The following is a 25323-nucleotide window of genomic DNA, read 5'->3' as shown; positions in this document are numbered from 1 at the left end:
AAACACATTATAGTCTGTCACAGCATAACAGAACAGGAGGGCTCGATTTTGCCAACTTAACAACTTTGTTGCTATATTTAGTGAATAATCAGACCCCTCTGGATACTCTTTCAAAAAAAGCAAATAGCGCCAAATCTACTGAAGAGTCTTTTGGCGACTCTGACATGGAAGCCCCTCCCCAAAGTAAAAAACCCTCACAGCGGCTCAGTTGTGTTTGTGACATAAAAAAAAACAACAAAAAAAAGTGACAGTTAATTTGTAGTTCTGACATACTTGTTATGCTTTTTACTGACTTTTTACAAATGCGACATGGCCAGTTCTGCAAATGTAATCCCCCCCCCCCCCACCACTACAAATACATAATTCCGGTCCTGTGAGAAATATGGTATGTGTTATTCCATATAATATAGTATATGTACGTAGATAACTTCTACTGCTGCTAGAGGAACAATGACAAAGTGTCAGTTGTAGGCATAACATTTACCGTATTTTCTAGACTATAAGTCGCTGCGGAGTATAAGTCGCACAATGCCAAAAATGCATAATTAGGTAGAAACAGACATTACATCCTCTTGGAAGGCAAGTTCTCACAATAAAAGAATGGAGAACAGGCTGAATAGATGTAAGATATGCTAACACAATAGTTATTCAGATACACAAAAAATAAACATGAACAGAAAAGGTGTCCAGTGTTTATGGAACATAAACAGTTTTTTCATTTATAAGTCACTCTGGAGTACAAGTCGCAGGAACAGCCAACCTATGAAAAAAAGTCCGACTTATAGTCCGGAAAATACAGTAATTGAACACCGAATGATGAATCTATTGTAATGGAGTTGCAGTCAGGTTGTAATATTTTGTGTCATTACGAAGTGATCACGGCAAACACAAGTTGGCAATGATGGAAGATGAAATATCGGTGCAAAACATAACTCCATGTGAATGTTTTCACTCATATTGTTCCCATTTTGCTGATATGACATTAGTGAATGAGAGCTAACAAACATGCCGGTGAGAAAGCCAAGTTACGATCACACAGAAGCACCAACACAAACACACACAGCAAAAACGATGAAGAAGGTGAGCTGGAAATGAAGACTCATATTTCTTACACCAATCAACCGAATGGCACACATGGAGATAAAAAAACATTCATACCTAATGTTAGCTGTGCAAGTCCTACAAAAGGTGCAAAAGATAAAAAAAAAAGAATAACGGTATGACCATTTCAAAAACAGCCATGTTGTTTTTATTTAAACTATTTAGTAACACTAAATAGTGTTCTACCTTCATCCTCAGACACATCTAGTATCTCATCCACTGTTTCTGGGAAACTCATCCGGTGTTTCTCTGTAGTGGTCTGTGGGTAAAAATAAGGAAATTCAATATCTTATAATTTTTTAGTATTTTAACATCCATGTTGCTTCTCACCATGGAAACAGTCTCTTCTGTCACAAGCTTCAGAACATCAATCACAGAGATGTACCCGAGCCTCTTGGCAATGGCAAGCGCTGATGTACCGTTCTAACGGAACGAGAAGCACAATGGTCAGAATCTAAACACTCCATGAAGGTGGATGTAGAAAGGCGAAGGTGTGGTCATAGTCACCGTGGTGGTCTCGTTAGGCTGAGCGCCATGCTTCAGCAGCAGTGTTACAATGTCCGTGTGACCCTGCTGGGCGGCCTGATGCAATGGAGTGTAACCAAGCTAGACAAGATAAGAGATAGCCAAACTTTATTTCTTATGACTGCTGAATGGCGTCTATTTAACAACGAATGCTGTATTACATTCTGTTCTTCATGCATCCATAAAGGAAATAGGAGAATTTTGTCACATTCACATTTGTTAGAAGATGAGAAACATTAAAACATTTTGGGGGTGAGTATAAACATGACTATGTAACTAGCAACTTAAGCTGGTTACAGATTTAATAATTTAGTGCCCTAAATTAGACTCTCACATTTTGAAAAAAAAAAAAAAAAGTATGTGGAGGGCCCCAATGAGTACAGTTGCCCCCAAATGACTAGACCCCCTGTTAATAATTGCTGGTGCAGTGCAACTCCGTCATGCCAGAAGGCTCACCCGTGTTTTACTGTTGACATTGGCTTGCTGCTGCAGCAGGAACTTCACCATTTTGATGTTGCCATAGTGACATGCTACATGAAGAGGCGTGTAGCCCATCTGAGATGACAAGTAAAAGACAGATTATTTTCAACACTTCAAAACTAAACTTCTTGTTTTTTAAGGTTCACTTACAATTTTGATAAGATTTGTTTATTGTATGTCAATAAACCATAATTTCGGTTCTAAACGTTTGAAGAAGGCTTCAGATTGACACAAAAATATTGTTTTTAAAACAAGCTTACCCGTGTGGCAGCATAGACTGAAGCTCCTTGCTTGACCAAGATGTCTGCAATGCCAACATGTCCTTCTTGCGCCACAAGGTGGAGAGGAGTAAGTCCACTCTGGGCGGAAAACAAAAATATTAAATATACATTTCAAATCACACACTGTATTTTTAAATGCTACTCTTGCCTTATTGCCAAGGTTGACATTCGCCTGTTTAGAAATAAGCAGCGAGACCATATCGGGCCTTCCTTCCTGCGAGGCCAGGTGGAGAGGTGTGACTCCCTGTAGAGATTCAGCATTGGCTGAAGCTCCATATTGCAACAGGCTGTTAGCCACCTCCATCTGATTCTGCTTGGATGCAATATGGAGGGCGGTGTAGCCGTTCTAAAAAAAGAGGTAAAGACTTGCGATGACAAATGAATGATGTAATATGAATTGCATGGAATTGTCCCTTACCCTGGCTGCACTGTGTGGGGACCCTCCTTTGCTGACAAGAAGGTTGACAACATCTAGGTTGTTGTGATGCACTGCAACATGCAGTGGAGTCAGACCGTTCTGCAACAGACACATACAATACAGTCAAACCTTGGTTTTCAAACAGCCCAGTTTTCGTATAATTCATATTTTTTCACAGAAACAACTTCTTGGTTCTTGGTTATTGTACAATACTGCATGTATCATACTGTTGTATTTTACCCTTTAGTATGTTGAACTTTGTGTTATTAATAACTATGCGGAAGCATTGCTTGTTTATTCAGCCTCTTGCGATACTGAGTTTACACAATATAGTCACAGTTTGAATTTCACCACTTGACTCATCACGGTTTTTCAAAAATATATGAAATAATAAATTGTTAAATCATGCTTATTTGTGGTTGAATATGGCTTATTTTTAGTAAACAATGCGCACATTGAAGCAAATGGTATATATATTTTGCGTAAATTAAGCACTGTCAAGCATAAAAATGACAAAATAAACTAAAATACAAATGCACCTCCCTGGGGAGGTGTTCAGGGCACATCCCACCGGTGGAGGCCTGGGAGACGACCCAGGACATGTTGGAGAGGCTATATCTCTCATGGCCTGGGAACACCTTGGGATCCAGGCTCCAGGATCTGGACCAAATAGCGAAGCAGACGGACATCTGCTTAGGCCGCTACCCCTATGACCCAATCTCATATATGCATATATGCATTTCTGTATGTAAAACTTTAATTATTCATTATAAATTGTATTTTTTGTGAATATTTTGGGTGTCTGGAACAGATTAATTGTATTTTCATCATTTCCTATGTGGGAAAAATATGTTGTTTTCATACGTTTACATTTTCTGACCTTTTGTAACAAATTCATAATGAAAACCGAGGTACCGCTGTATTTTAAAAGCCTAAATGATGGATACCTAAAGCATCCCATTTTTTTTAAAGTGTCTCTTGCCTTTCCAGCAGCATTTGGGTTAGCTCCTCTCTCCAACAGCAGCTCAGCAACATCTACCTTGCCGTACTTGGAAGCCACATGAAGGGGAGTGAAGCCTTTCTGTAAAAGAACCACCAAAGAAATCAAGTCATGAGTTTAAGTTTGACAGGCTGAAACAAGCAAATATGTCAATTACGGTACTGTAAATCAAGACTACCTTAGTCATCTTAGTTTGCTGTGCTTCCATATCCAGCAGGATGCGCACGGTTTGGACATGACCCTCACGGGCAGCAATATGAAGAGGTGTGTGTCCAGCTGTTGTTGTGGAGTTGGGTTTGGCTTTGTGTTCCAAGAGCAGCTTTACAAGCTCTTTGTGGCCCATTCTTGCAGCACAATGCAGTGGCGTTTGGTCATCCTTGAAAAGGTAGTGAGTTGTGATATTAATGAACGTGAACAATGACACAGTTGAGTAAAATCCAGTCGTTTAATTCTCATGAACGTGTAGACAGAGTAGCTACCTTGGCCTTGGCGTCTACCGGTGCTGCGTTCTGTAATAAAAACTCTGCCACTTCAAAGTGCCCTGCTCGAGATGCCATATGGAGAGGGGTTTCCACTTTCTACACGCACACAAAACAGACGTATGCAGATTAAATTGACACTCATGAGGTCATGACTATCGCTTGTATATCTATACTATAACTTACCACATTGGAAGCACTAGGTGAAGCTCCTTTTTGCAGCAGGATCTTCACAATGTTGAGGTGACCCATGAAAGATGCCACATGCAAGGGTGTTAAGCCAGACTGTTCAAAAAGAAAAGAGACTTAGAAAGACACAGGACTAATGTTGGATGTTATGTTCTTTGACTTTATTTTCATGTCCAACACTTCACCTCAGTCACCGCCTCTAATGATGCAGCATGTTTGAGCAGAAGATCCATCACGCGCATGTGGTTCTTTTTACAAGCAATATGCAAAGGAGTAAAGCCATTCTAAAGAGAGGGAAAATGATTCATTTTTACTACAAGGTCAAATGTAAGTCTTATTAGAATAGTTACATTTCTATACTCATGGGGCACTTCATTAGGCACACCAGCACTATCTAATGAGATGCAAAGTATTTGTACATTTTTAGAGAGGTATTAATTGATCAATATTGGTGTAGGAGTGGTGTAGAATTGCACTGCATCACACAGTATTTTGATCTTTTTATAGGAAAATAAAATAAGCAAAATGCACAACTAGAAAATATGAATACCTTTGTGTCAGTATTTGTGTATAGTGAGGTCTTATTTTGGATACAGCTCCTGTAAGATATCTCATTTGGTTGTGAAAATGTACCTGATGCTATGGATGGTCAGTGTACTGTACAGTATTTGTGCAACTGTGACGATCACTGACCAGTGCCCGAGAGTTGGGTTTGGCCCCCTTATCCAGCAGAACTTTAGCCATTCTGTGGTGTCCACAGTGTGCAGCCACATGCAGAGGTGTCAGGTGATCCAGTGTGATGTCATCAATGTCTGCATTGTATTGCAGTAGCTGCTTGACACAGTCCAAATGGTCCCCCTGTGCTGCCATATGGATTGGAGACAGGCCATTCTGCAAAACAGAGCTGTTGACTTTCACATCCTTGGCAAGGCAACAGAAACATAATCTTGTCTGCCAGACAAGCAGCAATAATTTAAAGTTGGATTTGGCAGGACTTTCACAAAGGTGCTTTACTATATCATTATGCTTTCAAAACAAGTTAGCTACAATGAACGGACAATGACAAAGTTGGATCACCTTGGTCTTTGCCTGAATGGGGGCTCCATTGTCAAGAAGAATCTCTATGATCCTGACATGACCATTTCTGGCTGCACAGTGCAGAGGAGTGAGCTCATCCTGGGAAGAGACAGTATCTATTAGTGGTAGTGGCAAACATGGAGGGAATCAAAGACTCTGCTAGGGACTCTGCACCTTGGTCTTGGCATCTATTTGTGCTCCTCTATCCAGGAGGAGTCGGACCATGATCACATTGCCTCGCCTGGATGCAATGTGAAGGGGTGTGATGCCATTCTGCATAGATATACAGCACGTACGCACTAAGAGATACGTCATTAAAAAGTAAAAGTAAACATTGAAATGACATACCTTTGGAGTAAAATTGACATTAGCGCCTCTGTTGAGAAGAAGTTGAGCTACGTTCAAGTTTTCATAGTGTGCAGCAATGTGGAGAGGTGTGAATCCAGTCTGGAGAGACACACCATAGTTACTGTCATTCATTAGGCCCGGGTGTTCAAACCTTTGCCATCAAAGGATACGGTGGCCAAATTGATATTTTACATTTTGTAAACCAACCCGTGCAGATATGCAAAAGACAGCTTTGTGTTATAGGTAAGTGTCTGATTAAGTAAGTGTCCATTACTTGTTTATTTTTGCTTTTGAAAAATATTTTGTTTTCTTGTATTTTTTCCACAACTTTGCGAAAATTGCAACATTATTAACTGTTTTGATTCTAATATCTTGTGAAATTTTCTCTTTTCTATTTTTCCATTTTAATTATGCTTGTAAAGTTTTTGTCATAACACATTTTTATGTGAATATTATGACTTTTTTCCTAATATTTCCAATTTATTCTCATAAATCATCCCTCTGTTTATTGTTTAATTGTATTTTTAAAACGTGCAGTGAGCCAATATAAAAAAATAACAATAAAATCAGCCATGCATGTCGCATGTTAGACGCCTCTGCATTAAGTAGATTTTTATGCACATATACCTTGCTGAGCACATCAGGGTTTGGGTCGTTCTGCAAAAGTACTGCAGCTGTGCGTGTATCATCATTACGCGCTGCAATGTGCAGCGCAGGGAGTCGAACCTTTCCCTTGGTGCCATAGTTGATGAGCAGGGCAACAATATTTTCATGGCCTTGCTGCAGAGCCACAGCCAGAGGAGTGAATCCATCCTGTAGCAGAAAGAAGACACTTTCAAAGGCAGGTTGATTAAAAAGAGACGATATAGAGAGGTTTCAGTGGGAAAAGCCGATGAGAACACAACATAATGGAACGACAGCAAGTCAGGATCAGCAGGATAGGATTGAGGAATTTGTTGGATTACTGAGTGCAAACGTCTCTTATTCTTTGGTACCTCAGTTGGAATGCTCTGATTAGCCCCGTTCTCCAGAAGAAACTTCACAACCTCTAGATGGTTTTCTTGTGCAGCCATGTAGAGTGGAGTGAAACCCTTCTGTCTCAGAAATATGCAGACACACACATACACACGCAGCAGAGAAGCCACAAGCAACCAAAGCAACATCAAAATAGAAAGTTACAGAAACACACACACGGATGCACACCAATACAGAGAAATAAAGGAGCAAAGGCAGATGTGAACAGACATCATTGCTATAGTCAGTACAATGGTTTCACAGTAGGTGCCTGACTGAAAAGCTGACAGATCATAGTTGAGAGAGACAACACAACATGGAGCCTCACCTGGGACTGAGCGTTGACGTTGGCCCCATAGTTAACCAGCTCTGTGACCACTTGTTCCTGTCCTGCCAAGGCCGCAATGTGCAGGGCCGTGTTTCCTTTCTGGGTAAACACAGACACAACACATGGGAACAAGAGTACATTGACACGAGGTATACAGCATGCTTGGAACAGTCTGTATGCAGACATCCACATGTAACATATGGTACCCTGTTGTAAGGATGGTCTTCAATATGAAGCAATTTATACATTTTCATGACCTGCTTCCATCCACATGAAATTTCACAAATTATTGAGGAAGTTGGGAAATTAACCACACGCTATCTAAGGAGGACTAACCTTTATTTTAGGTAAAGTAAAAATTAATAATGAAAGTGAAAAGGTAATGCAGGTTATTTTGTGTATAGCATGACATAGCAGCAACAGAACCAATGTTGGAATGCTGTTAGTCGGATTTAATGAGTGTTAAACAACATTACAAGTGTAAAACACATGAGTTTAACAATACCAACAGCTGAGTAGCCCGGCAGACATTTTAAAGCGCATGCAGAGGTAGCTCAAGTAATAGACAACTGGGTTCATTGTGATCCAAAATACCACATATATAAGTGTGATCATAGCCTATGTTAGATACATGTTGCTCTTCTAAATCCTACTTTAGTGTTGGGTGTGTTACCTTTGTAGTGGTCTCCAGTACAATTCCGTTGTGAAGTAACTCCAGCACCATTTTGACATGACCTTCTTTTGAGGCCAGATGCAGCCCATTGAGCCCATTCTGAGGGAGACATCATTTTATACTTAAAGATTTGCTCATGAAAACGCAATAATGACCTCAAATATGTACACAGACTCATGGAGGATAGCCCATGCCACACTCGCAAACCAGAGCAGGCCAATACTTACACTCAACACCACAGTGATCAGTAGTGGTGGAAAAAAAAGTCTACACAAAAATTACAAAATGAGAATGCAAACATTTTCATTTGCTTAATGATAATGGGCGAAGAAGAAGCGGACGGTGTAAAGGAGGAGGAGTAATAGGACTGGAGCGGGATGGCAAGCGGCGGGTCTCGTAGCTGGGAAGAATACAAGCCGTGTGGGATAGGTCTGACCTCACACAGCCTTCCTTCAGCCGCACAGGACATGTGAGGTTGGACCTTTCCCACACCACTGATATTATTCCTCTGAGTGGAGAGACCACAGCACACCATCTCTTGACTGCAAACACAGGAGTGTGACGAAGGAAGGGAAAAAAGCAATGAAAGAAAAAAACCCAAAACAATAACATCATAAAAATGAAGGAGAGGGCTGTTGGGTTGAGACATAACATAACAAGAGCGGAGCAGGAGTGAAGCACTGTGCTGGTGAATGAGTTGTTTTAGTGATGCTACAGCCCGTCAGAGCCCCATTGGAGCAAAACATCACACTCCACAAACAAGCAAGCAGAATGGCGTACATTAAGTCACAATCAGCAGTTATTGCCACTTAGCATCATTGTGATATTTGAAATGAATCCATTATCCACTTATTACCAAATAAATACTTCCATCCCTTAAAACACATAGTTGGAATAGAATTAACTCAAACACATTTAACAACAAAAAGCGAGTAGGGCATTTTCAAATTTCAATGTATTCCACCAGGCATCCGCCAATATTATATACAAGGACTGTAAAGGTGATTGAACAAAACAATCACCATCCAATCATAAGACCAGCAACAATTCCCATTGACCTGATTTGCTTTCCTATAAACTCCATATATTTGCATATACTGTACAAACTGATCAGAAAATTAATACCAACTGCACAATCCACTGAAATCCATAATAAAGTGCTATATCAAAAGTTCCACATTTACAAAAATAGTAATAGTGCTGTAAAACTCCCTATGTCACACTGAGCCAATTATGTAAATAATTATAATCTATAGTAATATTTATAGATACAATGAATAAAATTAAAGTATCTCTCAATAAAAATCTCTATCCATCACAGTCGAGAAATAATCCATTATTATTATGAAGCCAAACTGTTAAGAGGAGTCTGTTTTGAGCCTTGGGTAAAGGTGTTATTATTATTACAGTCAAACAGCCATGACGTTGACGATATAATGCCACTAAGTAATGTGCTCAAGCAAACTCGAGAACAGCTATCTGAGGCCTATTATGAGAATGTAGAGGACACAGGGTGGAAGAGATGGGGCAAAGAAAACAGCCTTTGCCATGTATGACCTTCCCTGGTGACCCTGTAACCTTTACCTAAGAGTCTGAGCATGCATATACAGTACTGGCAGAGAGCACAAGCACACAATTATAACAGCGCAGCAAATAAGTCAGTCATGCACGCTAACATTGAAAACCAAAATACATTGGCAGTGAATGCAAAGAAGACAGGCATCGTATGCTAGGCTACTGTACATAAATACTGTTGCTAAATTGAAAATTATACAAGCATACATTTTAGAGGCTAATTTGTAGTCCAGTCCAAATCATGAAAACTGGAGCTCTCACCTGATTGGCTGTATTTATATCAATGCCGTTCTTAATGTGTTCAAGAGCCTTGTCCAGGTTGCCAGAACGGGCCGCTCGGAGAAAACTGTTGCCAGCATCTGCCTGCATACGCACCGCACAAAAGGAAAGAAGGGGGGGACATGGGGTATGAGAGAAAGTAAAAGACACACAAAGAAGAGGAATAGAGAGGAAAATAGAGAGAGAAAGACACACAGGTTACTTTAAGCACTGTAACTGTAAAGATGATCCCTCAGCTTTCCACTCATTTCACATCTCTCTTTAGTAGTGCAGTAAAAAACATGTGCACAAAAAAATTGTTTTGAAGGCAGTAAAAAAGATATGCAGGTGACCTAAAGCCATAGGTGCTACAGCACTGTGGTTGGTACACCAAAGGAAGGGTGCCAACATGTCACACGGACTATTTGTTTGAATAACTGTCGAATAAAGCTTAATTTTGCCTTCCAATATACTCCATCAGTGGTTAGTACTGCAATAGTTTGAAGGGTAGGTGCTCATGCATTTCAGCGGAAATCCAGCCACACTATTCATAAAAAAAGTGCAATGGTCCTGACAATTTTATGTCTGGTTTTGAGCCATAATAATAATAAAAAAAATATATATAAAACAAATCAAGATGAACTGTGAAAGGAAAAATGCATCTGCACATATGACTGCACAACATATCATGTTGTCTATGTTTTGCATCATGCCTCTCCAAGGCAGGCGGTGGCGCTGCTCAAACATGATTAGTCATGCAACAGAAGCGTCACATGGAGAAACTTGACTGCGGCAAACTCTGCACCTTCACATCTCATTTGCATAATCTCCTGTCTCACTAAGCATCTTCCTCCTGCTCTTCTTCTACCATCCATCTAAACATACAGAAAGATTCAGCAATGCAAAACACTGAAAGACACTGCTGCCCCCCGCCCCAACTTCATAACAGTGCCTTTAGCTGTGTCGTCTATTGTTTGCGCTTGTTGGTCCTCTTTTAAGAGAGGCAGTGAGCTTGAGTAAAAAAAAAAAAAAGATCCACATGCCTGCAGCGGCGGCATAGCAACAAACGACACAACATAGCCTCAGCAGGACTCTAATGGCAAAGCACTGTGCAAAGAGAGGTCACTTAAAAAAAGGTTGGTGCAATCGCAGAAGAAAAGGGAACTTGAAAAGAATAAGCTGCTTCCAGCTAAAACACTTCCTGGCTTAATTACAGATACAATACGCTCCTTGTTCCTGGCAAAATATATACCAACACTTTCTCTTATCAGATGAGTTCAGTGTAAAGCATTTAGTGTGACATAAATCTTTCTCCCTTTGTGTGAGTACACTGACCCGACTGAGCCACTTGCCTGTGTCAATCACTCTCTGACAAATGTCCACTTATTCCAAACATCCATCCATCCATCCATTTTTTATACTGCTTCATCCTCAATAGAGTCACAGCGGAATGCTGGAGCCTATCCCAGCTGACTTTGGCCGAGAGGCAGGGTACACCCTGGACTGGTGGCCAGCCAATCACAGGGCACATATAGACAAACAACCATTCACACTCACATTCATACCTATGGACAATTTGGAGTCGCCAATTAACCTAACATGTTTTTGGAATGTGGGAGGAAACCGGAGTACTTGAAGAAAACCTATGCGCACACAGGGAGAACATTCAAACTCCACAAAAAGATGTCCAACAGATATTTGATTCCAGATCTCCTGACTGTGTGGCTCATTCCAAATTTGAATCACTTGAATATATTTTTGTCAAAACTAAAGTGTCTGTAAAAACTTTACAAATTTTTTGTAACGAGACAGGTCACCCTGTGTTTCTGGTGAGGGACATTTTTGAGCATGCCAATGTCTTCTTTATTCTCTCCCATAGAGAGAAGAGAGCACCATTATATAACATATAGAACACACAGTAGTTTCAATGAGGAGGTCAAATAAAGATTTTGCATACATACATTTGGCATGTTAGGCTCTATACATACACTTCAGAAGACAACAAACTGGTTACTGTTGTGTGGAATGTTTTAAAAGTGCCATGGTGACACCGGAAAGATCCTGTCATCACTGAAAGAGCAAACACAGCTGATGCAGACACACATCAACACCCTGGAGACACCACAGAGACCACCCCACTATAGAGAGCTCACACCACTATTCACCAAAAGAGCTCAATATGAACATGGTAACTGCCAAATGCACTATTATTGAGGCAAAACATTTCAGAGTGTCCTGCACTTGTGTGTGTGTGTGTATTTACTTGCGTCAAGAAGAGAGTGTGCTTTGAGATAAGGATGCATGAACCCCACCCAAGCCCTGCCTCAGAAATAAACATGCAATGGATGTCACTATAAAAATAACATACAACACCCATTAATGTTTTGGAACTCCTCCGCTATGTTTGTTGGGACACTGTGGCATAATTTAGATGAATGTGTTGCTCCCTGATTATTCCCAGGGAAAGGACAAGCGTCAGGCTCTAGGGCTGAGCAGGCATGAGCGAGCGAATTAATCATTCTGTTTTGTTAGAAAAGAAACAACAACCTGCTCCCCAGCTCCACCATTAACATGAGCAGTACTGCACAGTTATGCACGATTGTGTAATGCTAATGACACTTTACTCAGCCTAAGTGATTGCAAAACTAGAAGGCAAAATTACTCTTAACAAAGATCCACTGTTCAGAGTCCCCCCCCCCCACCTTCTTTCTGCTGAACTGATGCTGCAGCAGACAGAATGACATCACCCCCTCGGTGGTGGACTGCAGTACTCGTAAGCTCAGCATGTGTATGTGTGCGTATGAACAGGGAGCCTTGCCTGAGATCGACATCCATGCCACCCTCTGCAATGGATGACTATGTCTGAAAAATGTACTGTATACAATAGTAATAGTAATGAGAGAATGAACAACATGAATGGAAGTATTCAGTAGGAACAGGGGAGGACACAATTTGTTTCTGTTATGGTGCTTCCTAAATCAAATTATGTATATTTTTAAAAATTCTGATAAAAAGACCGGTAACAAGGAACTACCATATAAGATTTTTAGATTATTTGTTTTTTTGTGGCTGGTACACAGTTCACCATAAACATACAGTATATATACACAATATATATATAAGTATAAGTTTTTAGCATGGGGGAAGATTGCTGCACAGTTAATGAGGTACAAGGAAATCAACCCAGATAGTCTATTTGAATGCAACAAGATGTTCTAATACCTGTTACTGTTTATGAATAGCTAGAGTCATCTAGGAGATTGCTGGTTTAAGCCACATCTCCTTTCTTACAGTCGGAAAAATGCTGGCCTCTGTAGGGGAAATGAAGCTGGGGATTAAAGCAGGACTTTGTTACCAGTGCAACCAAGAGCCAAATCCGGTAGCTGTTCAGCAGAATCTCAAGTGGGAGAAGTAAACTGCTGGGAAAACCAGGATATAGATGCTGTTATGCAGTAAGTCATTTTATGTCCCACTGCGGAATGCTGTGCTTACTAAATCTCAAACAATATACATATATAAATGCAACCAATTCTTTATAACGGCCATCAATACACTTGAGGAATTATGTCCAAAGTAAGCCCTACAGTGTGTGATCACACTTCTTCTATACCATTGACAGGAACAGCGGATATGGAAATTCTTGAGTACTTAAACAGCTGTTTCATCATCCCTTTTTGCTGACTTGCATTTGCTCAACAAATTGATTTTCTTTCTTGGGCCTTTTCCCCTTTAGCCTCCATCTCTGCAGTTCTCTCCCAGGCTGCTCCCTTAGGTTGAGGAGGCAGCGAGGTTGTACCGGATACAGAAATGTAGTAAGTGTTGACTCAGTCAGATGGAGACCTGCGGGACCTGCCAGCATCGGGCACATTTACAGGAAGTGAGAGAACGTGCCGCTTAGAAGCAGTTGCAATGCTACACTCAACATGCTGTCTGTAAACCATCATGCTCATCTCTACTATTTACTTTCTCACACTCCCTTTGAGTTGCTCATTGATTGTCTCATTATATTTGGCCTTGATGCAGCCACTGTGCTCATGGATGAGATGGTCATGGTTCTTGTCATGGTTATTGTCATCCAATGGGGGGATGACAAAGAGGGTTAAAGCCGTAGTGTTTGAGGGAGATATGGTAAACACCTTGTGCACAGTGGTTCTATTGAAGTCCACAATATGTCCTTATCTTAAATGACCAGATGACAATGATCCACAAGATAACACCGAGGAAATTTAACTGAAGCTACACACGTTATATCATTGGTGTAAATAAATGCACACACCGGCCAAGTTTACTACTTTAGAGGTCTCACATGAAATTGGATAAATCTTGAATGAAGCTATGCTTTTGAGTAATGTCGTACTGTGAACAGTTATTTGTATTTCCTTGATGAATATGCTCTGTTTCAGAATGAATCATATTTAAAAACCATTTACACACCAAAGAACCACACACAAAAGTGTTTTTAGTCCATATCAAATGTATATTCCTTTTTGATTGTCCACCTATTTTTTTTACTTGGTATCTGGGCAGAATCTTCAAAATTCAAAAAAACTTAAAAAAAAAACAAAAATATATTGAATAAAATGGACCAAAATAACATTAGCAGAAGTTCTAAATTAAATTTGGTGCAATTCGTTGTTCAACATAGAAAGAATGAAAGTGCATACTAAGTCTACAACTCCTCCGCTAAAAGACTTGCATGTAAACAAGCTCTGTTGTGTAGTTCTGTTGGCTCGCTGGATTATGTTTATAAAGTCTTCACTGATGCTACTCAGAAAGGATTCAATTCAATAGTTTTGACCTCCAGTTTACTTACCACAGCTAATCCTGGTTGACATCATACAACTGAACATCAAACAGGAGAGTCAAGTTAAGTAAAAAAAAACAAGATTAAGAGTAAAAACAGACACTCTTGCACTAATCTTTGACGCACATACACCAAATTTGCATAGATAATCCAGAGCAATTGGCATTTAGGTGACCACAGAACAAATACTCCCACTATCTTTTTTGTGAGGGAAAAAACAATGAAAGTTGAAGATATATTGTTTGCATCCCTTATGTAGTTGTACTCGCAGGCTCTCATTTGTTTTTGCAAAAATGTAAATTAAGCACAACTGAGAATGTAGGCAGCTGCAGTCTTTGAAAGAGAGGACAGCTTTATGACACCCAACAGTTAAAATAAACAATGCAAATGGAGTCCTGGCAGCCGCTGAGAAAATGTTAGGATTTTGGTGGCCATGTTAAAACATGGCAAAATGGGCAAAAAATAAGCCATAGCTAAAGGTAGAACCTATGAAGAGAGAGACATGTTCAAGTGGAGAAGTGGAGAAAGTAAAACAGCAGTACTCACTCCGCAAGTGATGATCTTGACTGGCATGCCTGGTGGCCCTCCACTCTCTTTCTTACGTTCTGTTTCTCCAAAATTGACTTTCCAGTTGCCCCCCTGCAAGTGCCACCGTGCAGGGCGCGAAGACCCCCGTCCGATGTAAACACGGGCGCACACACCCTCACAGATGCACACACTTGAGTAAGCAGGACCCGGCGTGGTGGGTGGAGAGACAAGAAGAGGGTGGGGGTGAAGGGGCCCATGGGTTTATCTCTGCAGGAATGTTGCCTATATCTAAAGACGCACATTTTACTTTCAGCCAAAAACCAATGGGCACCCTACACTCAAGGACTGCCTACCTACATCACTGATGTTAAATATTTCTGCTTTTTCCATTTTTATCAAATAAAATGTGCAATTTCTGTCAAATGTTTTACCCAATGTTGTACCCTTGCTATCCTCTCCTGCATCCTCCACCCTCACACTGGACTCTGCTCTCCTCTCCTCTTCACATTCCGTACACCATTCAGACTTAGTTGCACTGACACCTCTACTTTATCCCTCCTTTCTCTTGTCCTGTCTTCCCCACACGTCACGCCCATCTCTGCGTCTCCTGTATGTTTTGTGACAGCCACACAATCGTTTTTCACGGACGGGGCTACCCCAAAATAGAAAATGTGGAAAATGGGTGTTTTTTTTCTCCCTCTTTTTTTGGTCGCAGATCTGTTTCAGTCTGTGAGGTGACTTACAGTGACAAAGCGCTTGGTTGGGGGGGGGGGGGGGGTGCGCAACCACCGCTCCATGACAATGGGCCAGACACTCGGTTTGGGGGGGGCATGAAGGGGCCAGCCTCTCAAAAGACCCTGCCTCCTTTAATAAAGCGTCCGTCATTCCTCTGTTGAAAAGGCCCTATTTTCTCTACCTCTCCCCTCCTCTCTCCCTCTTCTGGCTAAATGCTGGGAAAAGCACATCGCTGCCAAAACCATGCAGAGAGATAAATGCTGGAGAAGAGGGGATACAGAAGGGTAGCAATGTAAAAAGAAAGCTATGTACAAATCGGTAGCACTGGACCATGACCTGGGCCAAAAACATCACATGGGACACCTCTCCTGTCCACATGTAAATGCAATGAGAACCCCACTACAAAAAGGTGTGAAGATAGACATCAATCCTAATAAACATTTCACAAATTACATGGTGGTCCACTAACAAGTTTCCGAGATAAACCTCCTCTCACTCGGTCAGTAGCTCCATCTGAAAAGATGATAGATCATCATCAAGGAAGTATGACAGCATTAATGAAAATTTCAGGTGTTGTACTGAATGAATTCGTAGTATGTGGGCATGAGGTACGTCTTTAGTACGTACTCATGCGTCTGTGTAGTCAAGAGAAGTTGTAATATACAAAGGCACACTTCTGTTTGGTGGCCGAGTTGATTTAGATCTGTGACAGGAGTGCCCTTTGCACCCAAATTGGGGTCTGCCTTGTTGACAGGATAAAGGGCTTGAGCTGCCCACGTGTGCTGTCTGTAGTAGCTTTATAGCCTGTGTCCTGGGGTCCTAAACCAGCTGGGGGAGGAATCAACATAAATACTGACCCCTTGTCAGCTATCTTTCCTCAGACTGTCACACGCCTTTATCTTGTTAGACCTCTACTCTTACTGGCACCAGCACACATTGCACTGCAGCCAACACCCACATGGCAGACACACAGTGTGTTTGGTCGTAGGCAACATAGGAATGACGTTACCTACTGGTGTCCTGCCAGACTATTTATAGAATTAGTTGATTAGTTGTTCTAATTATTTGTCAAAGTTGAGAGCACTATTGAATTTTACAGCATATACAAAGTATACATACGGGTTCAAATATGTAAATACACCCCCATTAATGTTTGGTTAGAGGTGCTTTTGAACTTTTCACCACAACCACAGGCTTTCTGCAGCGTTCAACAAGCTTCTCGGTTTCTCGGCTTTCTAGAGTTTATGTAAATTGGTTGGTCTGCTTGCATTTTAAATGTTCAACAGGGTTGAGGTCAACACTTTGGTAATGTCATTCCAGAAGCCTAATGTTAGCCTGCTTTATTAATTCCCAAACCATTGTCCTGTTTGAATGCTCAACTGTGTCAAAGGCATCCTACTGATCGAATGTGCCCTGAGCACCTCCTCAAGGAGGCATCTGAGAAGCATCCTGACAGATGCCCAAGCCACCTCATCTGGCTTTTCCCAGCGCAGAGGAGCAGCAGTTCTACTCCGATCTTCTCCCGGATGACAGTGCTTCTCACCTTATCTTATAAGGGAGAGCCCAGCCAACCACAGATAACACTCGTTTTGAACGCTTGCTCCTGTGATCTTGTTCTTTGGTCACTACTTAAAGCTCATAGTCATAGGTGAGGTATGGTGTGGTGAAGTCTTCACCACAAAGTCTTCACCAATGCACAGTCCACATGACCTCAGATATACATAGTAATTAACAGTTAGCTTCAATAATTGTGCAAAGTTAGTCATATGGAAGACAAAATTAAGGAGTAAGAAATATTGCTTCACATATAAATGAAGTCAGTTGAAAAGAAAGCAGTGTGCTGTTGCTGGTCCAGACGTCCCATCTTCCTAAGTGGACCGATGGTACCGAGGTAGGAAACATGCCTGCAGAGTGAAGGTGTGTGAGAGAATAAAACAACAGAAAGGGCATGACTGTGAAGACAATGAGTCTTCACAACTGTCTGCATTGTCAAGCAGAAATCGTACACTCCATTTCAAACAACTTGTTGTAGTCATTGGTCACAACTGGGTCGGCTGAGTCAGCATCAGGCAGAATATGACTGTAAATTAAATCACTTTGGTTAATGAGGAGGCGTCAGAACACTTATAGAAGCAATGCACCACAGGACCTATAGGACTTGTTGGTTGATGAATTTTCTATTGGTGTAATGAGACAGTTCACTAGCATCTTTTTTCACAGTCCTGATGACAGTGTAACAGACCTTCATTTGCACATAGCGCTGAGTCAGCATCTCATGTCTTTCTCAGAGAATCCGACCCATTCAGACATCATTCAGACAGCTCTTAATTAATAGCTATATGAATAAATATGTTATGTATCTGACATCCTGTTTTCCATTTAAACCATTAATTTTGGCTTCTGCTGCAGGAACATGTTGAGCTTCCTGATGAATCCGAGATGGACATGGTAGAAAATATTTTTAACTAAGCAGTCAGTGGAAGATAAGATAAAGTTGATATTAAAGGGGTAATTTAGATTTTTTTGGCATGAAGTTGTATGACATTCCCATCAGCTGTGTAGTGCATCAATAGTGACTTACCCCCAACATGGTCCCGTGAGCCCAGTTCTGGTTGGAAACATAGTTCTGGTTTGTTGCTGGGGGGCATTTAAGTAAAAAAACGCTATAAAAAAAAACTCAAAAATCAAAAATTACTTACTCTGATGTCTTATCAATTTACCATATCTGCTGTCCATTGTTGTGTATGTGATGAAGATAGCTGCAATCCTTGCATCTTCATCCACTGTGGAGCACATACCTAAACAAGATGGCTGCAATGCTTGCCGCGGTGCCTCTTCATCACGTACACAACAATGGACAGACGATTAATACAACGTGCATCAATACGACGACAGAGAAATTCAAGTTGAGCGATTTGTGCGCAGGGCAAGTCACCATTGATAGACTACACTGCTGATGGGGATGTCTGGGGTATGCCAAAAATGAGTCATGTCAAAAAATGCAAACTATCCCTTTAATGACGAAGCTGAACTAATTTTACAACTTTCCTATCATACACATTCAAAGATGTATTACTTTTTCAAACGCATATTGTTTTGAGAAGCCCAGCTCTTTACTTAAGTAGTCCCAGCAACTAACTGGAATTTCTCATCATCAAAATCTGAACAGGAGTCAGCTCACGGGGCCAAGTGTTGGATAAGTCACCATTGATAGACTACACTGCTGATGGGGATGTCATACAATTACATGTAAAAAAAAACAAAACAAAACAAAACAAACCTGTGCCTTCAACGACTAAACTGAACCAATTTGACAACTTTCCGATCATACACATTCAAAAATCACACTGACAAGGTTCCTTAAAACCCACATACTGCCACACCACTCCACAGACCTTGAGTAAAATGCATGCACACGTACACACACACACACATACACACCCACACACACACACTACTTGAACACAATGCAGCAATCATCCTAATGCATACAAGGCATAGATTTCAGGCAGCGTAGGACCTAAACAAAGTACGGCTGCTATTGAGCATCACTGGTTAGCACTGTTGCCTTTCAGCACAAAAGTGTTGGGTTTGAATCTCAGGTTGCACCTCTTTGTGTGGTTCGTCACACAATAACATGCATGTTAAGTTAATTGGAAACTCTAAATCATCTACAGAGATATGACTAGATAAACTTAATTTGAAAGGGAAGCACAATTAGTAGTACTACCAGCTTTTAGTCATTATCTGGCATTGAGATCTTCCTGGGGAATTATTTTACTGTGGCACATCTAAAATGGAATGTCTGAGCTTTAACAGTTTGTAAACATATATGCATATTGCCCAAGTCCTCAGTTGAGGGAGTACCAAAAGATTAATCCTGTGTGCGTTTTGCTTTTGTCTTTTTGGGACACTTGTTTAAAAAGATGCGCATTGTCTACAGTTCAGAGTTTCATTCAGGGAACTGATTATTTCTATTTGTATCCCTTGAAATGGGTGAAATGGTTCCACTGTTCCGCAGTGGTTTACAGTTCCACTGTTACAAGAAGACAAATAGGCTGTGATCTAATCATTAATTACGTGAAGTACAAAAAATGTTGTATTCATTCTGACAATCATCTGGCAAGAGGTGGACGAGGCACGACCTTTGTAACTTAGCTTTGAGATTTTCTGAGCACCTTTCCCATGCTCTCTGCACATTCACCTTAAACACATGCACATGCATGCATACATGCACATTTGTTGTCACTCAGTTTCTCTGCTTCTTAATGTCACTTAAGGCCCCGTCACACTAAGCACCAATCAAGCAGAACAAGGCGGAATGAAAAAGTTTCAAAATTCACACCACTTTTGGAGCACGATTTAAATGCTGTTCGAAAACTTGACGGAAATAGGAGCTGACTCTTCAGGGGCTTCCTGGATTTCAGTAACTTTACATATCTGTGTCCGCTGATGAGTTTCCACCTTTTTTCTTGCCGGCATTACGTGATTGTCATGAATTAGCGATGTGGAAGTGGCGAGTGATACTTCAACAGGCTTGTTGGCTTTTAATCTCTTTTCAGCACCAATTTTCTGTCAGTGCAGTGGCTGCTGTTGGAGTTACCTTGGCTTCTTTTTTCCTTGTGAATGTGTTGTGAATAAGGTGACGCTTAATAGTGACGTTTCTGGCTGCTTTTTTCTCCCGAGTGTAATTAAAATATTTAGAATGCTGTTTAAGAATATTGAGAAAACCGTAAGAATATTTGGTATCTTTTGCAGTCAGCGTGCAGTGAGAATACCTTTCAAATGCTGTTTAACATTTTCTCACTTTGAAGTCACCTCGTAAGATTTTAAAATGCTAAAAACATTCGGACAGGCCACAAGGATGGGTTCTAATATTTGGAATACACCCAGAATGCAGTCACAAGTTTTAGAATGCATTTCGAATATCCAGGAATAAACCAAGCATTTTCATTCCGACTGCATTCTGGCTCATTCTACCTCGAGTGTGAATAGGGTATCAGGATAGCTCCACCGAAAGTTCTTGCCACCAAACATATCTCTTATATAGCAAAAATCTAATCAGTTAGCAAGTTCAGAACACCTCTGCTCCTCCGTCTTCTCGCTAAATATCTAACCAACGAAGACAACATTTCTGGAGATTCTACACAATGGCAAAAAAATCCCCACAGCCTTTAATCTTAATTATTTCAAAGCTGGTATTAATAACCCTGGGATAAAAATGAGTGTAACAATATTTGAATAGGCCGTGGCCTTTCACATGTAAATTACACTCTGCACCCCTCGCCGAAACAAATTACAGCCAACTGCTGGTGGTTGGACATGAATGGGCTTCCTAATGTAGTCTGCATCTACAGTGGGCCGGGGAGCAGCTGGAAAAGAGAAACTGAGACGGGGGAGAATTTATATGACAGTGCAGAGTGTGACAGTTTGCTTTTCTTCATATTGAGTCTGCCATGCAGCCACGGTGTGACGAATGGGGCTTGGCTCCCGGAGCATCTGTCTCTGAGGACTAATGGGGTAGTTAGAGTGTGCAATGATAGTGGGACCTTCTCCAAGCCTAATAAGTGGCAATGGTAACAGAGGGGCCATGACCTTTATGCTGACCACAAACAATACACAACTCTGCCTTACAGGAGGGGCCACGGCAGGTTGATCAAGAGGGTAAACACAATCAATTTGCAGTTCTGTATTATCTGCATGCGTTTTAAAGGCATGCCAAAATCAAAACAATAACAATGCAATTTCCACTTTTATATGTATATTTCTGGTTCGGTAGTTTTCCCATCATAAAAATTGTTGTGATTAGTTAAAACTTTTTTTTTCAAATATTCGAGTTATCCATTTTCCTTTTTTTTTTAAATCCTCACTTTCCATACTTCCTGGTTTAGCTTTGACCTACTTTCAGTCGTCGTGCCGTTGCCCTGTTCATGGTTGATTTTTCACGGATATTAGTGACTTTCAGTTTGTTTCTGTATGAAAAGCGCTAAATAAATTGGTATGCATTTTCTGAAATCTACATCAGCAGTCTCAATCTCGAGGCCCAGACCACATTTTGTGTACCCTTACTTGACAACAAAGTTTAGTCTAAGTGCAGCCTGCACACCCTTGCATTTACATTTCACTTTGTGGCACAATTTTGTTCCATATTTCATTTGATACGTATGGCTTACTGTAGCTCAAGCTTTTGACAACTTCTAGTGGTGTTTGTAGACAAGATAGTCACTCGGTTGAATTTCATAGTGAATGCTTGATGTGACCCTGCCTACCCCACCTATATGGTGGCCCCCAGGTGTGTTGAGTTTGAGACCCCTGACCTAAATAATTGTTGGTGTGCCCACATACAGTCCCAACCATTGGTGCTATCACGATGCATTTAGAACCTCCTGGAATGCACATAAACACTCCAACATACAAGGCAAAACATATAATTCAAAGGAGAGAAGAAAAAAGAAATTGTCCAATGCACACATAATCATGAGCACCAAAGAAAATAATACTCCATATTGTTTTGTGTAGCCAGATTATGTTTCCACTTACTCTATGTGCTACATTCTTACAGTTATGTTTTTTTTTGTTTTTGTTTTTTTAGTCTGGGCTTTAGGAAACCTCATAGTGCTCCATATACTTTGGGAGCAATATGGAGATAGGAAGAGTAGGATTAGAAATTTGGGATAGCAAAGAGGGGAGCGAGGATTTGAGGGGAAAGAATTGTCTGGAACAAGTTTCCCAGTGGCTTCATTGCACTTAGATGAACTCTCTTCCACTTAGTGAAAATGGATTCAAGATCATCCATTAGATATTGTCAATGAAACCTGGTGAACAAGTCCCAGACCATTTATATAGATAGATAGACAAAAGACAGGCACAGCATGTGTGACATGCCGTCGCATAGGAAATACACAACAGCCACAATACACAAACAATGACACATCAAAGGCATGCAACAACCGCAATGATGCAGAAGAAAGAGCGCATTCACCATTCCAGACACAACACAGACAGTTGGATCACAGCTAGTGCTAATACACTGGAGATGCCATGCATGGACTGAGAGTAAGCATGCACACACTGCTAATCCACACTGATAAGGTCATAGATACACAACATTTCTCACATAGATACACGACATTTGTCACACACTCTTTCACGCACAGCTCCACATTCACACTTGAATTTGATTTAAGCCTAAACACAATCACAGTGGTACAGATGACACAAGCATATTCACGAAGTTAGAAGAACCCACAGGAAAAATACTGTGACTTTTTATTATTAACATGGACCTCTGGTGCATGAACTACTGATTGTGAAGTGACAGACAGTTACTTACAAAGAATAAGCTATATTTTGCCCGTGGACTCTTGCCATGTAATATGCTATGATTTGAGAACATCGGTATCCGAGGTATCACAAGACACTGAGAAAGATGTTAATATTGAAAACAGATACACACTTGTGTCTTAAACATGTGACACCAAAACAAAGGCCTACACAACGTAAAAACCACCGAATTAAAAAAATATAAATCAGAAAGTTAGTACAGTTCATCAAGCAGGGAAGGGAAACATAGAAAAGCTCCAGCGTGATCCACGACACCTGTACGACTGATTTAGCTCACATCACAACAGCACGACTTGAATGAACCAGCACTACAATACCATATGCAAAATAAGAAAAACGTGATAAAATAAAACACAGCAGCAGAGTGACACAAACTTTACGTGACAAGATGGCCACCAATACAGCATATACAGTATATGTATATATATATACACATAGTGAATATAAAAAAGCCAGATATACGTGTTGCAGATATTTACTTCATCATCATAGAGCCATACTCCTTGGCCATCCGGCATCTCAGAGCTCACACTACTGTCCTGATCGATTAGCCAGCGATGCACGGCGTGGGCCTAAAAGAACATACGACATAAAGACAGAGCCCAGTTAATAGCAACAGTGATATTTCTGGTCTGACAGAAAAAAAGGGAGGGAAGAGAGCAGCAGAAAAAACAAAAATCAGCAGCAAGGAAGATTAAGAGAGCAACAGATGAACATCATAGTGAGACACAGGTAGATAATTAGGCAATGGAAAAGGGAACACCAACCACCCAAAAACTCACAAACAAACCCAAAACAACCTGTGTGTGGATGAGCGGCATGGTTGTGTCTACACATACAGTGGCCGTGGCTGGGCAGCAGACCACTGATGGTGAATGGATGAGGTGGTGTGGTCGTGTTGGTGTTTCGTGGCTCACAGATGGATCTGTGGTGTCATGGGGCAGGGGAGACCGGAGTCACTCCTTTTTATTTGCTTGTGCAAGTGTACTTACCCGGAATAAACCCCCACGCGTGTGTGCAGGGAGAACTCGCCACGTGAACCAAACATTGTATATTTCAGCAGTGAAAAAAGAAAATGTCTTGTTTTTGCCCACAGTTTGTTCATGGTTCATAGATAGATGATGACACAATGTTGTCAAATGTAGATCCCCAAACTTCATTCATATTACATTCTGGGATCACCAGGGAATGGCAAAAAGTAATAGCGGCCATAAAAACGTCTATTTTTGACACTCCCCCTGAAAATCATTAGCTTGACATTTACGTTATCTTGTGATTTCGGATCAATATTTTTTGTAGTACTGTTGTAATTATTACAATAGTTGCAGCTTCAGAACCCTCCCCAGTCTCTCGTCAATATGCCTCACACAATTATTAAATGCATCTTAAATCATAAAATGTATAGGTACTCACCACTAATGAATGATAATGCAGGATGATCAATAAACAGATGAAATCTGAGTCACCTAAAAGTTATATAAGTTGTGCAGTATGTTTTGTTTGGTGCCTCACAGCAACAATGGTGCGTTCAAGGACGCCGGACAAAGTGCGAAATGTCAAAAGTTGATAAAAAATCAGTGAAACATAAAGACAAAGTGGGCTTTCTTAACAGTGATACATGTATGCTGCACATTATACCTACATTTTTACAAACCATTACTAACTATGGAAAACCTGAATATTAATGATAAATATATTTTACCAGAAGAAGAGAGATTGCCACAACAGATGACAAAGTCAGGTGCAAATAAACAACTAAAAAAAACATATACCCATTCTACAAAGCATTCCTTCAGACATTTCAGGATTCAGATCCAATGGGGGAGTTACATCCTGATATACGTATGTGCTTCTACATGCTGGCTATTTAAGAGGCACACACTTAGCCTGCATGGATTTTCAAACCTGTAAACAGCTCACAAAGCTCGTAGGAAGAAAATTGGGTGTATTTTCTGGGTGCATGTAGGAAAACCTTGCATGTGTTGTAACTTTAAAAATACATTGTGTACATTCCCAGCAGCTCCACCGGCGGTGGACAACTTCTCCGGCTGTACACTTCTACTGAGCTCCGTGGACGCACAGCGACTGCTGACATAGCGTATCTAACTTTAATGCACCTTACCCGGCCATGGTGGCGGCTCTTCCCGCTGTTCACGCTGGTTCTAC

The 25323-nt window shown here is 40.8% G+C and overlaps 1 protein-coding gene across 16 annotated transcripts in view; it reads right to left on the bottom strand.

The window, feature by feature from the left end:
• The window catches only part of ank1a (ankyrin 1, erythrocytic a), a 76000-nt gene that overhangs the window by 24164 nt on the left and 26513 nt on the right, over positions 1-25323 (bottom strand). For 9 of the 16 annotated variants that reach the window (XM_078789809.1, XM_058072098.2, XM_078789812.1 and 6 more), the window contains exons 2-24: positions 23637-23729; positions 9750-9851; positions 7914-8012; positions 7241-7339; positions 6894-6992; positions 6526-6711; positions 5899-5997; positions 5725-5823; positions 5551-5649; positions 5167-5364; positions 4659-4757; positions 4471-4569; positions 4285-4383; positions 3984-4181; positions 3788-3886; positions 2806-2904; positions 2536-2733; positions 2367-2465; positions 2083-2181; positions 1609-1707; positions 1432-1524; positions 1288-1360; positions 1159-1179 (exon numbers count right to left, since the gene is read on the bottom strand). In XM_078789809.1, the coding sequence (XP_078645935.1) occupies positions 1159-1179; positions 1288-1360; positions 1432-1524; positions 1609-1707; positions 2083-2181; positions 2367-2465; positions 2536-2733; positions 2806-2904; positions 3788-3886; positions 3984-4181; positions 4285-4383; positions 4471-4569; positions 4659-4757; positions 5167-5364; positions 5551-5649; positions 5725-5823; positions 5899-5997; positions 6526-6711; positions 6894-6992; positions 7241-7339; positions 7914-8012; positions 9750-9851; positions 23637-23729 (2548 nt within the window). Of the gene's footprint in view, positions 1-1158; positions 1180-1287; positions 1361-1431; positions 1525-1608; positions 1708-2082; positions 2182-2366; positions 2466-2535; positions 2734-2805; positions 2905-3787; positions 3887-3983; positions 4182-4284; positions 4384-4470; positions 4570-4658; positions 4758-5166; positions 5365-5550; positions 5650-5724; positions 5824-5898; positions 5998-6525; positions 6712-6893; positions 6993-7240; positions 7340-7913; positions 8013-9749; positions 9852-15096; positions 16332-23636; positions 23730-25323 lie in introns of those variants that run through there. The other 7 variants (XM_078789807.1, XM_078789811.1, XM_078789810.1 and 4 more) reach the window with 3 other exon arrangements.

Source organism: Doryrhamphus excisus, linkage group LG3 (assembly GCF_037039965.1).
Source record: "Doryrhamphus excisus strain RoL-2023G ecotype Guam linkage group LG3, RoL_Dexc_Guam_v1.1, whole genome shotgun sequence".
Lineage (NCBI taxonomy): Eukaryota > Metazoa > Chordata > Actinopteri > Syngnathiformes > Syngnathidae > Doryrhamphus > Doryrhamphus excisus.
The sequence above is the reverse complement of the archived record's forward strand: the minus strand, read 5'-3'. Positions and strand labels throughout refer to the sequence as shown.